The 15,852-nt window shown below is 34.3% G+C and overlaps 1 protein-coding gene across 1 annotated transcript in view; it reads right to left on the minus strand.

Annotated features, from left to right (window-relative positions):
- The window catches only part of LOC129231754 (tyrosine-protein phosphatase 99A-like), a gene marked incomplete at its 5' end in the record, with an annotated part of 86,691 nt that overhangs the window by 52,190 nt on the left and 18,649 nt on the right, over window positions 1-15,852 (minus strand). The window contains one exon of the mRNA XM_054866119.1: window positions 5,278-5,392. Within this exon, the coding sequence (XP_054722094.1) occupies window positions 5,278-5,392 (115 nt within the window). The remainder of the gene's footprint in view (window positions 1-5,277; window positions 5,393-15,852) is intronic.

Genomic DNA, 15,852 nt, shown 5'->3' on the forward strand with positions numbered 1-15,852 from the left:
AATGTGTTATATCATAACTATTCCTTAATTGACCGAATGCAATTCAACTTAATTTGTAACTGGGATTTTGCCATTTTTTCCATTTTTGTCGTTTTTCCCCATTTTTGCCATGGTTTTTTCTAGTCCTGAAAAAAATACCTCCTCCCTCAATCCCCCCCCCCCCCTCCCGCCGAGGAAGATGGGGCTTGATGGAATGAGGGACACTTACGACCGGTCTCAATTTTAATACTATTAATATTTTTTAATTAAATTAATGACCAATAAATAGCCTCTATAGTCATACAAATCCTACAACAAATCACATGGTACAGTTATTATAGAACAAATTTTATTTCGAAAATAAATTTTATCGCTATTTTTTCATGCTGAGTAATTTTTGTAAGTCTGCAACTTTATTTTTAAAAATGGCTTTAATGAAGCATGGAGTAATAAATTGGTATTCCTCACCTTAAGTAAGTTTTTTTAGTTCAAAATTATTAGTAAATAGTTCAAAATAATTATAGTTTTTTTTATTTTTCATTATAAAGAAAAAAAAATGAAAGTATTTTTTCAGACCAAGAATGCAAGGATACACAGGGCCAGGTCCAAGGGGAGGTATTAGGGGTTGAAGCCCTTTCACTAGAGGCAAAAATAATAAGAAACAATATGAAAAAAAATGACATTTAACTTAATTTTAGAGTTAATGTATGTGTACAACGCTCTTTTTTAATCATTTCAATGTTCATTTAATTTGATTTATTTTTGCAATAATAGTGGACACTAGTAAGTGTCCACTCTTTACTGTCTAAAATTATATTTTGGAAAACCAGTGCCGAAAGAACCACTGAATAGTATGACAATACAAAACTTCTATAAAGGAAATATTGCTTTGGATAAGGTGGTTATGATGAATCTGGTTGCTGTAAAGATGCATAGTTTGGTGTTTGGTAATATGGTTTCAGTCATCAATATCTCTTCTCTGTTTGTTAACTAAGCAATGTTTCGAAACATAAAAGCTGGTATACAACATGTTAGAAACAAAACATTTATGCGCAATTTTCAATACTTTTTTCAATATGTGATTTAGTGAATAGAAAAAAAAAAGGTTTGATTTGAAGAAGCTGTAAAACAACATTACGCAGCCAGAATTCACCTAGCTAGGGTAATAGGGGGACAGAGGTCACAAACGCCCATACATGTAAATAATGCTTTACATGTAATCTGTTCCTGGGATTAGTAATATGCCTCAAAGCCAAGGAATCAGTGGCCTTGACCCCTAAAGTACTCCATTGCTGCATTCGCTATTGTAACCGTTAAACAGCAATAATTTGATACATGAGGTGTTTTCATGCCACAACAAGAAACAATTTTAAAACATCTTTAAAACCCCTCCCTTAGTGGAATCCTGGACACTGATCTGAGAATATGTTGGTACACTTTTAGAAAACCCAGAAAAAACAAAAATTTTTAGAATAATCGGAAAATAAGTAGAATAGTATTAGCAAAGTCAAGTTGATAGACAAAGTCCTAAGTCATGCTGATTCTCGAGAGAATGTAGATGGTTCTGGCATAAATTGTGCAAGAGTAGAAGTTGGTTAATTTAATATTTTAATATACTATCCTTTTTTTTCAACTTTTTTTCCATGCTAAACATAAGATCATATGTTAGTTACAATATAATAAAACCATTTATCACTAAAATGTAATAGAAGTTGATTTTGTAATGCTGACCACTGTACCCATTATTCTGGGGCCCGGTTTTCCACTTCAGAGTTCTGTTAAAAAATTTATGAAAAAAAGTTCATGAATTGATCATTTTCAAAAAAATCTGGTATGGTGAGAAATGTTTAATAAACCTCATGGAGGAAAATCAAACTGTTATTTTAATTTCTTTGATGAGATAAAAATGATTTTCAAATAAAAAAAGAACCGACTTCAAAAAACAAAGATGAACTAAAAAGTAAAAAATAATTCGTCATACTACTTACATACGATTTCCTTCCCAAACGTATAAATCAGATTTATTTTACAATTCCAGTACAAAAATCAACTAAACTAAACACCCAATTATAAAATAAACACTGATTTTAATTACTATACGATGAACTTTTTTAATACCTAACTAATTATATACGATCTCTTAATTTTTAATAACCATTTGAAGTCGGGGCCTCTTATAAACTACTATAGGGGGAGGGAGGGATTTTTGTCTTCCATATCCCTTGAATTGAACACTAAATATATTTCAAAACTGAAATATTTAAGAAAAAAACTTTAATAACTAAAACAATGAAGTTATTTATGAGCAATTTTTTTTATATTAAATTAATTAATTCAACTATTTTCATAGCAAAATGCATTTAATTTACTGATTTGCTACATGAGTAATACATACATTAGTAAGATTATAGTTAAAATTACCAGGCTGTGCCATCGAAAAAATGCACTGTTCACTCCAAAACCATGTGACCTGTGACATTTCACACAGCTGATGAAAGCTGGTTAAACGTAATCACAACGAATGAAATTTAAAGTTTGTTAGATTTCTCTGGGACCACTCATCATATCAAGGTAAAAATAACATGGGACCATCTGGAAAGTATACCCTTCCAAACAAAAAAAAGAATTTTTCAAATCGACCCAGTATTTTTGGAGCAATACGAAAACATACATAAAAAGCAGCAAGACGAAATCATAACCTCCTTTTTTGAAGTCGGTTAAAAATTGAAAAGTAGGAAAGCGGCCCAATGTGCCACACCTCCCCTACACATATATCATATAGGCTAATAATAAATTAGCTCATTCAACATGAAATATTCTATCCATGGTTTCTCAAGCCTATTTGTCATTTTCAATCACTTTTTACGTTTTTTTTTTTTTGTTTTTTATTTTGTTTAACATGTAGCTTTTAAATCTCTTGTTGACAGCGAGTCTTTAATTCAAGAAGTGCTAGAAACTCATCAAATATTTATGATTTTGTTAAGTATTTAAAGCTTTTTAATTTGATCTAAGAAGTATTCTACATCAAGAGTCACAGATGCTCCTCTCATTGAAATAACAGGCACAAAATATGTGCCTGTTATTTCAAGGATCCAAATCCGTAAAATATACAAATTTAGATCTTGAGCGTACATTTGCAGATATTTTGTCATGTTATGAAAAAAAAAAAGGAAGATGGTAGTACATTAGCTATAACTCATAATAGCTGTATTAAACAAGTTATTACATATAATAACTAGCTTAATTGTTTAGCGATCATTTTGACCATTAGATATTACTTATTACTATTAAACCCGTTTTTACGCGTTCTTTTTTTTAACTTATGTGATTTTTTTCATGAGATTTTTTTTTTTTTTGCACAAATTTTTTTTGTGTGGTACATTAAAATTTCAATCAGATTGGGACTCAATTGACAAAATTATTTTTAAAACGAGTGCAAGGTAGTATCTTTCAAGTGACGACATAGGCACCCCGATGGGAAGTCATTGTGATCTCCCAAAAATTTCCTTTTTCGGGAAATTTTATCCGACTACTCGGCAAAAATTATCACTTGGTTTGTTTTGATTTGTTTTAAATATTACAATTTTGTAAGTTTATGAGTTATTTTCTATGTGACTTTTTTTATCCACTGCATAAAAAAATATTTTTAAACTGTGTTGCGAAAACTTTTTACAGCTACTCGAGAAGTTTCAAAGAAAAAGTTTTATGCGTTTTTTTTTATGTGGCCGCTATTCACCGCATAAAAACAGGATTGGGTGTGGTTACTAGAACGGTGCTTTACGATCTCCTGAAAACTGAACGGCCATTTTTTGAACGATAACATTTACTTCATATACTGCTGCTCCTTATCTCCTTTAATTACTTAATTTAAATTTTTTTCAATATCTTTTGACATTGCTTTTATTTTACACATTCAAAATCATGTTTTGCTACATTTTTGAAATGTTTAATAGGACAGTATCCAGCTTTTTTTTATTGATTAAGATAAATTTTGCAATTTTGTTACTGTAAGACGATGTAACTAACTTTGGGACAGTGGGTAATTTTTATTTTGCGGGATTCCCTGTGGGACACTGCTTTGGTTCTGTCTGTTGTGTAGACCTGTTTTGTGCTGATACCTAATGGTAGTTATCAGAACCCTAGTTCACTGCACTCATTGTGACAGCAAAGTTATTCTTGCCATTTGTTTTTCGAAATTCTTGTTTTTTGTGAAACTTTCACTTGTGCCTCAAGAACTGAGCACACTAAATTACATCCATGTCTGTATACATATTGATAAATATCGCCTCAATTACTATTGATTAATATAGAAGTAACTATGTTATTATAATTTTTATGTTTCATAACCTCTACATCATAATATTTCATAAGATTTAACTTTATTTAGTTAGCATTCGATTCACCCAATGAAGCACTAGCCGATTTGTTTTATTTCCCTCTTTTTTTCTGTATTTATAACGCCATGTAAATTAAATTTGATTTGAATCATATTTATTTATAATAAAATGTGTTTGACATCAGATTATCAAAAGGGGCTTTTTTTGCCATGACTATTTAATTTTTAATTTACTGTTTCGTTAGCACATCATTTTTATTCAAGCTAACTTTACCAATATACAAACGCAAAGTAAAACAATGTGCTAATCAAACAGTAAATTAAATAGTTATGGCAAGAAAAGTGTCATCATTTCACTCTACATTTTTACAAAACACTGAAATGGCCCTTAAGTTTTTTGGTCTAACGGCCGGAGTACTGAATAGGCCAATTAGGCCATTGCCTAAGGCCCCTTCTTTTTAGAGGTGCCTGAATGGTTAAAATTATTTTATTCAATGGTTGAAATTGCTAAGGTTTGACTACGGGGTCCTGAAAAAGTGTTTGCCTAGGCCACCTGATATTTTAATTGGGCTTTGGTAGTAACACATAAAATATTTTAAAAAGTTAAAATGTTTCAAAAATCTTATTCAAATTTAAAAAAATTTCTCAACCTAAAAATAAAAATCATGATTTTTTTTTTTACACCCTAGTATAATAAAATTATATTACATCAAACCAGTATTGTTAAGTTTCAAACCAATGGAAAATCAGTGGATTTTTATTTTGTCCAATTTCTTTCCAGATTTAAAAAAAAAAGAACAAAACAGCAATCCTGGATACAAGTAACAGAAAATCTGGATATCTGACAGATACAGGGATGATACAATCATCCCTGTATTTACAGCTGTCCCATCCCTACATTTGGAACAGAAAACTTAGAGAAATGTTCAAATGTTGAGGATGTAATAAAATGGGAAACTTACTTCCTTCATCTGTCATCACAGCAACAGTAGCAGCTGGACCATGACCAGCAGGATTGAAGACTTGTACAGAAATCAAATACTGAGTGAAGATGTCCAAATTTCTTATAGTAAATTGCTATTTAAGATAAAATTAAATTAATATTGAACAAATACTCACACAATTAAATGAATAAATAAAAAACAATTTGTGGTAAACTCTTGATTATCCACTACATTTCACACATTCTTCAGATTCCGAGAGAAGATCGTTCAAAAATAATGTTTTCGGGGCAGTCCATACATTAGGTTACACTTTATTTCTACATTTTGATTCCCATTTATCACAAAGCCTCACACTTACTCCTTCCCTTGTCACATGTCAGGCTACATTCCCCCTTATCACAAATTCATAAATTCAAGAGTCTCTCTTCCCCCTTCAGAGCGTGACAACATTTGTGGATAAACCCTTCAGTAAAAAATACACATTTTTAAACAAAAAGGATGGTGCCTTAAGTGGGCATAACTTCGAAAATCAAAGTCAAATCGTTTTGTGAAACGATTGGTTATTGTCAATTCAAGCATAAACTCATTTTGATTATAATCCCTTTTTTTTTAATTTCTTGGAACTTTAATGTTCACAACCTGTGAAGCATTCCGACTTATCAATTCCAGGAAAAACTACCAGACCAAATATTTAGCTTTAATTTCAATTTTACAGCAAACAAAAACAAAAAATTTTAATCAACGGAATAGAGGAATTAGCAGATGTAATTGTAAATATTTTCAATGCATCTTTTAACTCGGGGACAGTGCCAGAGAATTGGAAGCTGGCTAACATTACACCGCTCTTCAAGAAAGGGTCTAAAGGGAGTGTGGGAAATTATAGACCTGTGAGTCTAACTTCAGTGGTTTGCAAAATTTTTGAAACATTGATAAAAATTAAGATAGTAAATTATTTAGAGACTAATAATCTATTGACTAGTTTTCAGTACGGTTCCAGGAAAAGTAAATCTTGTGCAACTAATTTATTACATTTCTATGACAAAGTTACCATGGCTTTAGACAAAAAGAAGCCAGTAGATGTTGTTTACATTGATTTTCAAAAAGCTTTCGATAAGGTACCGCATGTTGCTCTACTTAGCAAATTAGCTGATATAGGAATAGGAGGGAAAATTTTCATTTGAGTAAAAAACTGGCTGATCGGAAGGAAACAAAGGGTAGTTGTAAGGGGAAATTATTCTAAATGGAGTGAGGTTTTAAGCGGGGTTCCTCAGGGATCAGTGTTAGGGCCTGTTTTGTTTATTGTTTTTATGAAAGATATTCATAAAAATAATTTTGGAAACATGAATTGTTTTGCTGATGATGTCAAAGTTATGGGGATTGTAGAAAATGAAGAACAAGCAAATCAGCTGCAAGAGGATCTATATCATGTTACGGAGTGGGCTGATAAATGGGGTATGGCTGTTAATGTTGAGAAATGTCAAGTGCTACATTTAAGGCATGGAAATAAGTGTACAAGTTATTATTTGCAAGGTTCAGTCATTAGTCAGGCAGAAAAAGTTACTGATCTTGGCATCTTAATAAGTCAGGATTTCAAGTTTAGTCAACTCAGCTTGAGTTCATCAATAGATCTATTTCAAACAAATTTAAAGAAGTTCTTCTCTCCTTAAATAGAAGTTTGGTAAGACCTCATTTGGAGTATGCTGTTCAGTTTTGATCTCCAAATCTTAAGAAAGATATTAATGTATTGGAAAGGGTTCAAAGGCGGGCTACAAGGCTAATAAATGTTCTCATTTAGAGTACGATTTCAGGCTTAGAATGCTAAAAATGTACAATCTTGAGCAAAGACGAGATCCAAAGGACATGATTCAGTTGTTTAAATTTATTATAATGAAAGATATTATGGGGCTAAAGTTTAGCACTGAAAACAGAACAATGAGTCATTGTTCTAAGCTACTTAAATCTCAGGCTAACATGGATATTAGGAAAAATTATTATTTTAGCAGGGTAGTGGAACTTTGGAACAGCTTACTGGGAGAGGTGGTAATGAGCAAGGGAGTAAATAGTTTTAAGAGGGCCATTGATTTTTACTGGGGATTGTAAATTGTCTAGAACCAGACTAGCTGGGCCCAGAGCCTGTTGCTGGTCATCACTTTTGTATTTGTATTTGAATTTGGAAAAAAAAACACCCACACAGGAACGAGAATACACACTACAAGGGTGTATCCAGTCTCTGGATTAGGAGGGGGTCATTATTGGAAAGGGTGCGAAGTAAGATTTCCGCTAGAGTGTGAGATTGCAGGATTCCAACAACTTTTTTCTGTGTGTGTGTGAAATCCCACTCAATAAAAATCCCTCTGCAGGCTGTTCCCACTGATTACCATTAATGGACATACGAGGTAGTGAGAAGCAAAGGGATGCAAGTGGCAAAATTAAAAATTTGGAGATAACCAGTGCAAATGGTAGGTGAACCCCTCCTCTATCTTGCGGCAAGAAATAGTACTAGTAGCCCTGGTAGGTGCTACTCTACAGCATGATTTAGAAAAAAATTAAATGAAAGCCTACCAAGGACGTAATCTTCATATGCATTTTACTCAAAACTTCAAAATGTCCACTTACATCCCTTTGCTTCTCACTGCCTCATATTTTAAAGAGATCAAGAAGTTTCTCGTCTAGGATTTTTCTACCTTTCATACTACTTTTAAGACGATAGCCAATATATATGCAAAGACTTACGAAAATATTCAACTTTGATCTTATAATCAAAGAGCGGAAAAACCTTGGAATTCGGTTAAAGAAACAGGAATAAAAGATTGAGAATAGCTTTGTTCTTTGGATTAAAGAACAAAGCTATCTATATTAGCGCTTAAACGCTTTTTGGAATTTTGAGATTCTTTTATGTTTCTAGTTGCACCAAATAAAACATATTTTATAACCCATTTTGTGTCGAAGATGCACCAAAAAACTTTTGTCCACAAAATCGCCATTATTGGACTTTTTTTTTCTTTTGGAGGCATTGATACGTATTTTACATAGCAATTGAAAATACTTCTTTAGCCCCCCCATACCAGAATTTGTTCATCATTTAGAAAATGGGGGGGGAAAAAGTATCTGGCTACGCCGCAAAAATTAAGGGATTATAATGTTAATTTTGATTTTTAAAAAAATCAATAACTGTAAAATTATAATTTGCATATTTATTCTAGCAAACAAATGAAATAATCTCTTTCAATATTATCCTTGGGGGATCATGAACCCCGCTTTGTATCTGCTTTACCCCCACTAGACTTAAAAAAACTTATTCCCTTCCTGCAGCAGAAAAGAAAATTACTGAACTTATTTCTTTTCTAATTGTGTGTGACCACGAATATTTTCTTTTAATTTCAATAATATTAACTGCAACTTTTTTTTTCTCATCATATTTATGTAAATGTTTTTATTTATATTTTTTCTTATTGAGCAAAATTACTTCCTCCTGTTTATACCAAAATTGCATGTTTACCCATGTGAGTTTTCTAAATTCATATGCAAATAAATCACGCCGTAATTTCTTAAATTTTACATTGTTGAATATGTAAGAAGGGATTTATTTAACTAGTCACATTTAACGTAAAAAATGTCTAGCAAAAAATTCAGACAGCTACCATAAGCTCCATTAGGCTCTTTTATCCATGCATAGAAATGAAAACATAAGAAAATGCCCATCACATGGTTCGATATTTACTGAAAAAAAGACCGATTAAGAATTTTATAACTTTATGCAAACCCTATTCTTGTATGTTGGCAAAAAGGGGGTTGCATTGCCCCAAAACAGTGATACTTCTGCAAATGCAGATCCAGCTTCTGAATTTGAAAAAGGTTAGTACTGGGGGAGGGGGGGTCATGATGATTATTCGGGTACAAATATTGGACCAATTCAGAGTTATTTGAAATAAAAGTACCTAAAACACAGCTTTAGGGTATATTTGTATTTGGCGAGTTTAAGCTTTAAGGGGGCATGACCACACCCCCTATGGAAGTGCCGAATCTTGGATTTTTTCGAACAGAGTCAAAAACTTCAAACCCCGCCGGTCTTACTCATCTTCCTTTTTGCATCACAGTAAAACCCCTCCTAACAGACACCCCTCTTATGCGGACAATTTATAATTTCCCCATTCCAAGGCAAATAACATTATTAAACCCCTATCCTGCGGACACCCTTCTACTGCACACAAAAAAAATTTGTCCTGTTAGTGTCTGCATTAGAGGGACTGTATTTCTGTTTTCAATGAAACAAAATAACACAGAAATGGAGTAAATTTACCACTAGCCAGAATTTGCCGCCCGGGCTATGACCCTGGTTTTCTTCCCTTTGGTCTGGTACTGCCATCTGGATACGCACTTGTACTTCTGTACCATACAAATGAGAAATAGAAAACATGATCTCTTTGTGTAGTTCTATATCTACAACCAATGTTGAAGTTTAAAATTCAACAACTAGATGTGTTCAGTTGTCACTAGTGATGTGGATCGGGTAAATACCCAGTACCGAAAAACTGGGTATTTTACAAAAAAATGCAAAAAGTGAGTCGGTAATTTTTTTTAAAAATCTAAATATGAATAAATTGGTAAAACTGATACATACATATGTATTACACAGTTTATAATATTTTTTATTGGAAGACTTGATGAAATTATGAAAGAAATATATCGTGAACCAAAGAATCTTTCTTTTCAACGTCATAATTGGACAAGTATAAGCAATTCAATGATGAACTTCAGGGTTTCAAAATCACAATCTAGGTTAGTCATATCCAAAATGAAAAAAAAAAAAAAAGGAAGCATGAGCGGGATGCTTGGAAGAATTTACTGAGAAGTTATTAAGACTATGATGTTATTTATTTATTTTATTGCTGTTTAAGTGATAACGTGGCAAATATAGAAACAGTTTTCATTTAATAAGCAAAACAAAAACAAAAAAAAAAATATTGTTTTCTGTTGCCTTGCTCATTTGCATTTGCTCCCTGGTACTTCATGATGAAAATTTATTCGAACTATTTTTAATACACGCAATTAGTGATGTCGGGTGGGAAAGTAAATATTTTTTGGGGTATTTACCCGAAGCAGGGTAAATCCCCTAGTAATTGCGCATTTTGCCAAAAAAACTTTAGGTGGTATCAAAAGATGATTATTTTCTTTTGAAAACATAAACTGTAAAAAGAAAGATTAAAAATATAAAAATTTATATATTATAATTTCTTTAATTAAAGGCGTAATGAAATCTTATCAAAAAAAAACTGTCAGAATTTAGAATGAACTGTTCTAAAACTTAAATAGGATGGCAGGATAATTTAATTTTTTATGGGGTAAATCAAAGGGATTTAAGTTTAATTTTGTCACATAGATGGCGCTAGCTCAACTTTTCATCTTTGATTTTTCATAATATCATGCTACTAGTTAGTTTTGGCTTTGAGTTGTAATCAGTTTGTCCAAAGCCTACTAAATACTAAATGTCTATCACAATTGCTTTAAAAGTGATTCTCCGCCGATACACAAACAACGCTACAACCTGACGGCAATACATGGATGGTGTTGCTATGACGACAGATCCAAACAATTCAAATCAATTCGTTAATTTTAAAATTTAAATTTAGAAGTTAACCAATTGTTTTCTTCGCTTTTAATTTCTAATGCTTTCGACCTTTAATAGTTGGCAGTAGCCAGAAGACCAAAACTATGCTTACTGGGATCATTTTGCTCTATGTTAAAAGGGAGAAGGCGATAGGCATTTAGTATTTAGGAGGCGTTAGTTCGTCACTCACTTTGTATTTGTACTGGTAAAACTTTAAATTTTGCTCTGAAAAGCGAAAAACAAAAAAGAAAGATGGGGACATTGATTAGGCATATCCAACACATTTAATGTGAATATCATATTAGATTGTTAAGTTGTTTCCCACAATAATTCTTTAAATATGTGATCAAAATACAATTTTTGGGCAAAAATTTATTGTTTTGTATATGGTTGGTTATATTATACATAGCGGAATACAGAAAGAAAAGTATTTTAGTTGAATATAAATTTTTGAAATAAATACCCGGGTAAATACCCATTTTGGGTATTTACCTGGGTATATACCCTGGGTATTTACCCCTAAAAATAAATACCCAGGTATTTTACATCATTAGTTGTCACTAGCATAATATGTAAGTTTCCCACTAATAGTCTATCAGCTAGCACCCAAAATTTCGACACATATAGCGTCATTTCTACGATAAAGCTGTGTGAGGTGTCATTTTTTTCAGTTTTTTGAATACCGTATATACTCGCGTATAGGTCGATCTCGCGTATAAGTCGACCCCCCCCCCTTTTCAGAGAAAAAATCCAGAAAAAATCTAAAACCCGCGTATAAGTCGACCCCCATACTTTCCAAAAACATCGCGAATTATTTTCAAAGAAATTTCAAAATAATGAACACATTTATTTACAAATAAAATAGGAATTAAATAGGAAAACATTTCTAAAAGCCTTCAAACTCGGATTCCGAGTCGGACGCAAAAAAAAGTTCATTAAAGTCCGCTTCCGTCATCACCGCGTCATCGTATACATCGGCGGCTGCAGAATCGTCAATGATATCAGAGGATGCGTTCGACGAACTTCACCGGTCAACCGGTAAGTAACCAGTTACTAACCGCGGCGTTCTATGATCAACCGGTTACCGCAGCGGTTACCATTCTAAGCAGTTGATTGGTTGATTTGAGCACGTGATCATTAGCTGTCACGTGATTAACTAACCGGTCGCTCCCGGTCGTGCTCGTCGAACGCACTCTCAGTCTGAATGGCGTGACTGTTGACGATAAATATTTTCATGCGTCTCAAGATATTTGTTAATTGCTGATTTGATCCTTAATAAAGAGGAATAAAATTATCTTTATGTATGTGTATTATTTAGGTTTTTTTAGTTATTATTTTTGAATAAGTTTACTCTTTCACACGATCAACTTATCAGCAACTACCTGTAACCGCACATCGGCATTTCTCGTAGCTTCCCAGCTCTCGTTGATCGGAAAAAAAATTTCGGAAAATTTGACCCGCGTATAAGTCGACCCCCCTTCCTTTCATCTCATTTTTTGGACAAAATTTCTCGACTTATACGCAAGTATATACGGTACATTACGAATATGCTAAGGTGGAAATTGAAATGGGTAGCTTTTGTACAGTAATTGCCAAAAAAAAAGCATCAAAATCAATTTTTGAAGTTTCGGCTTTTTGTCAATTAGAGTGACTTTTACCAGAAAAAAATTCAAATGAAAGTTAGTCAGTCTTTAATTATAGACTGGGAGTTCCGCACTCTGATCGATTTGCTTGCTAACCCCCGTTCGTCGCCACCGGTGGTGGCGCAATGCCGCCTGCAGCAGATGGCAATTTCTAACGAAAAAATCTGACTTGTTGCATTTAATACATGTAACAGGTTAGTCAGCAATTGATTACATAATGAGGGCTCCACCCTCTGCTCGATTCGCTCGCTAACCCCCGTTCGGCATCTTAGGCTCAATGCCGCCTGCAGCAAGTGGTTAATTTCTGGAGAAAAAAACCGACTTGTTGCATTTAATAAGCAAAAAAGAAGAAAACATTGTTTAAAAATTATTCTAAAAAGTATGCTACATGAGTTTTTAACTATTACTTGGGACAAGCATAACCGCGTAGCTTTGTAAAGGCTACGCTGATCCTAATCTCAACATTATGACACTGCCAGGTTAGGTTTGTCCGAACAATACTTATGTTGAGTTTTATAAAGACGCAATGTGAAAGAAAAAGAATATTTAAGATTATCTTACTATGCAGATAATCACGACTTGATAAATACTGGATATTGTGATGAAATTGGAAATGACGAGGACAACGATTTTCAAGCCAATTTAAAGTAAGAGAATCTTAAATACGCTTCTTCTTGAACATTGTATCTTTTTAAAACTCAACATAAGTATAGTTAAGGCAGTGTCATAATGTTGAGATTACGATCAGTGAAGGCTTCATAATGCTACCAAGTTAGGTTTGCCCCAAGTATAGTTAAAAACTCACATAGCATACTTCTTAGAATAACTATTTAAAAATGTTTTCCTCTTTTTTATTTATTAAATGAAACAAGTCAGTTTTTTTCTCCAGAAATCAACCATCCGCTGCAGACGACGTTGAGCCACCGTAGATGGCGAACTGGGGTTATGGAGCGAATCGAGCAGAGGGCGGAGCCCCCAGTATGAAATTAATTGCTGACTAATTTGTTGCATTCATTAAATGCAACAAGTCAGTTTTTTTCACTAGAAATTGCCACTCGCCGCAGGCAGCATTGAGCCACCGCCGGTGGTGGCGAACGGAGGTTATCGAGCGAATCGAGCAGAGGGCGGAGCCCCCAGTATGTAATTAATTGCTGACTAACTTGTTGCATTCATTAAATGCAACAAGTTTGCATTCATTAAATGCAACAAGTCAGTTTTTTTCACTAGAAATTGCCACTCGCTGCAGGCAGCATTGAGCCACCGCCGGTGGTGGCGAACGGAGGTTATCGAGCGAATCGAGCAGAGGGCGGAGCCCCCAGTATGTAATTAATTGCTGACTAACTTGTTGCATTCATTAAATGCAACAAGTCAGTTTTTTTCACTAGAAATTGCCACTCGCCGCAGGCAGCATTGAGCCACCGCCGGTGGTGGCGAACGGAGGTTATCGAGCGAATCGAGCAGAGGGCGGAGCCCCCAGTATGTAATTAATTGCTGACTAACTTGTTGCATTCATTAAATGCAACAAGTTTGCATTCATTAAATGCAACAAGTCAGTTTTTTTCACTAGAAATTGCCACTCGCCGCAGGCAGCATTGAGCCACCGCCGGTGGTGGCGAACGGAGGTTATCGAGCGAATCGAGCAGAGGGCGGAGCCCCCAGTATGTAATTAATTGCTGACTAACTTGTTGCATTCATTAAATGCAACAAGTCAGTTTTTTTCACTAGAAATTGCCACTCGCCGCAGGCAGCATTGAGCCACCGCCGGTGGTGGCGAACGGAGGTTATCGAGCGAATCGAGCAGAGGGCGGAGCCCCCAGTATGTAATTAATTGCTGACTAACTTGTTGCATTCATTAAATGCAACAAGTTTGCATTCATTAAATGCAACAAGTCAGTTTTTTTCACTAGAAATTGCCACTCGCTGCAGGCAGCATTGAGCCACCGCCGGTGGTGGCGAACGGAGGTTATCGAGCGAATTGAGCAGAGGGCGGAGCCCCCAGTATGTAATTAATTGCTGACTAACTTGTTGCATTCATTAAATGCAACAAGTTTGCATTCATTAAATGCAACAAGTCAGTTTTTTTCACTAGAAATTGCCACCCGCTGCAGGCAGCATTGAGCCACCGCCGGTGGTGGCGAACGGAGGTTAGCGAGTGAATCGAGCAGAAGGCAGAGCCCCCAGTATATAATTAAAAGACTGACTAACTTTCATTTGGATTTTTCTGGTAAAAGTCACTCTAATTGACAAAACACCGAAACTTAAAATATTGGCGAGTTTGATGCTTTATTTGGCAATTACTGTACAAAAGCTAACGATTTCGATTTCCGCTTTATCATATTCGTAATCTACACCCCCAGCCCCCAAAAATCAGAAAAAATGACAGCTCACCCAGCTTTATCGCAGAAATGACGCTATTTTTCGGTCCAGGTGATAAACTATAAAGGATGAATTGATTACACCAGGTGTGCCCACTAGGGCGAGTTGATTTTAACTTTGTTTCGAAATCCAAAACGCCTGTGGTGAAAAAAGTTGTGTATTGGCATCAAATTTTAGTGTAAAAATTTCCCGCCAGCCCCTTAAAGTTTCGTCAAATATGTAAATAGACATTTTTTTAAAAAATTTCTTATATATGACTTTTTTAATCGCCAGTGGTGGGGAAAGTTTAGTATTGACATCTAATGTTCGTTAAAAAAAATTTTTGGCAATTAAAATAGTTAGATCCCTTGTCAGGTTCCTGAAGTTTTGCCAAACATGTAAAAAATGGACTTTTTTTTTTAAAATATGTTTCATTTCTTATGCGCAAAATATACATGTTTTTCTTATTCTGTGATATAATGAAACTATTTCCAAAGTCCCCCCCCCCCCCTCGTCTAACAAATCAGCCTGTTTTTTGCATTCATCCAATAAAGTATGAACCATATAGAAATCCATATGTTCTAGATTCAAGCGAAATGTTCCGGATATTGTCCAAAATCATTGTCCACCAAGCTACCTGGTAAGCTATCTCATAAAAAGTAGCTAACAACAGCAAACAGAGTATTTCACTTATATATTGGTACAAAACAGGCATCATATGAAATAGACAGATATTGTCGATTACATTGTAAAAGTGCATGCAAAAGTTTGGTTTCACACTAAACTGAGTGTTCATGCACAGCAACTTTGGGAAGTTGTCCACTACTAAAGATAGACACTCGCAACGATAATCTGAAATTAGTATTTGTTATTGTTATTCAAAAGAAAGTTTTTATGGTCATCCAAAAACCTGCTGATCACCATGAGCAACGACACACTATCCTCTGAAGAAATTAGGTCACAGAACCATCCTGAAGACCCAAACTT

This window comes from Uloborus diversus, chromosome 10 (genome assembly GCF_026930045.1).
Source record: "Uloborus diversus isolate 005 chromosome 10, Udiv.v.3.1, whole genome shotgun sequence".
Taxonomy (NCBI): domain Eukaryota; kingdom Metazoa; phylum Arthropoda; class Arachnida; order Araneae; family Uloboridae; genus Uloborus; species Uloborus diversus.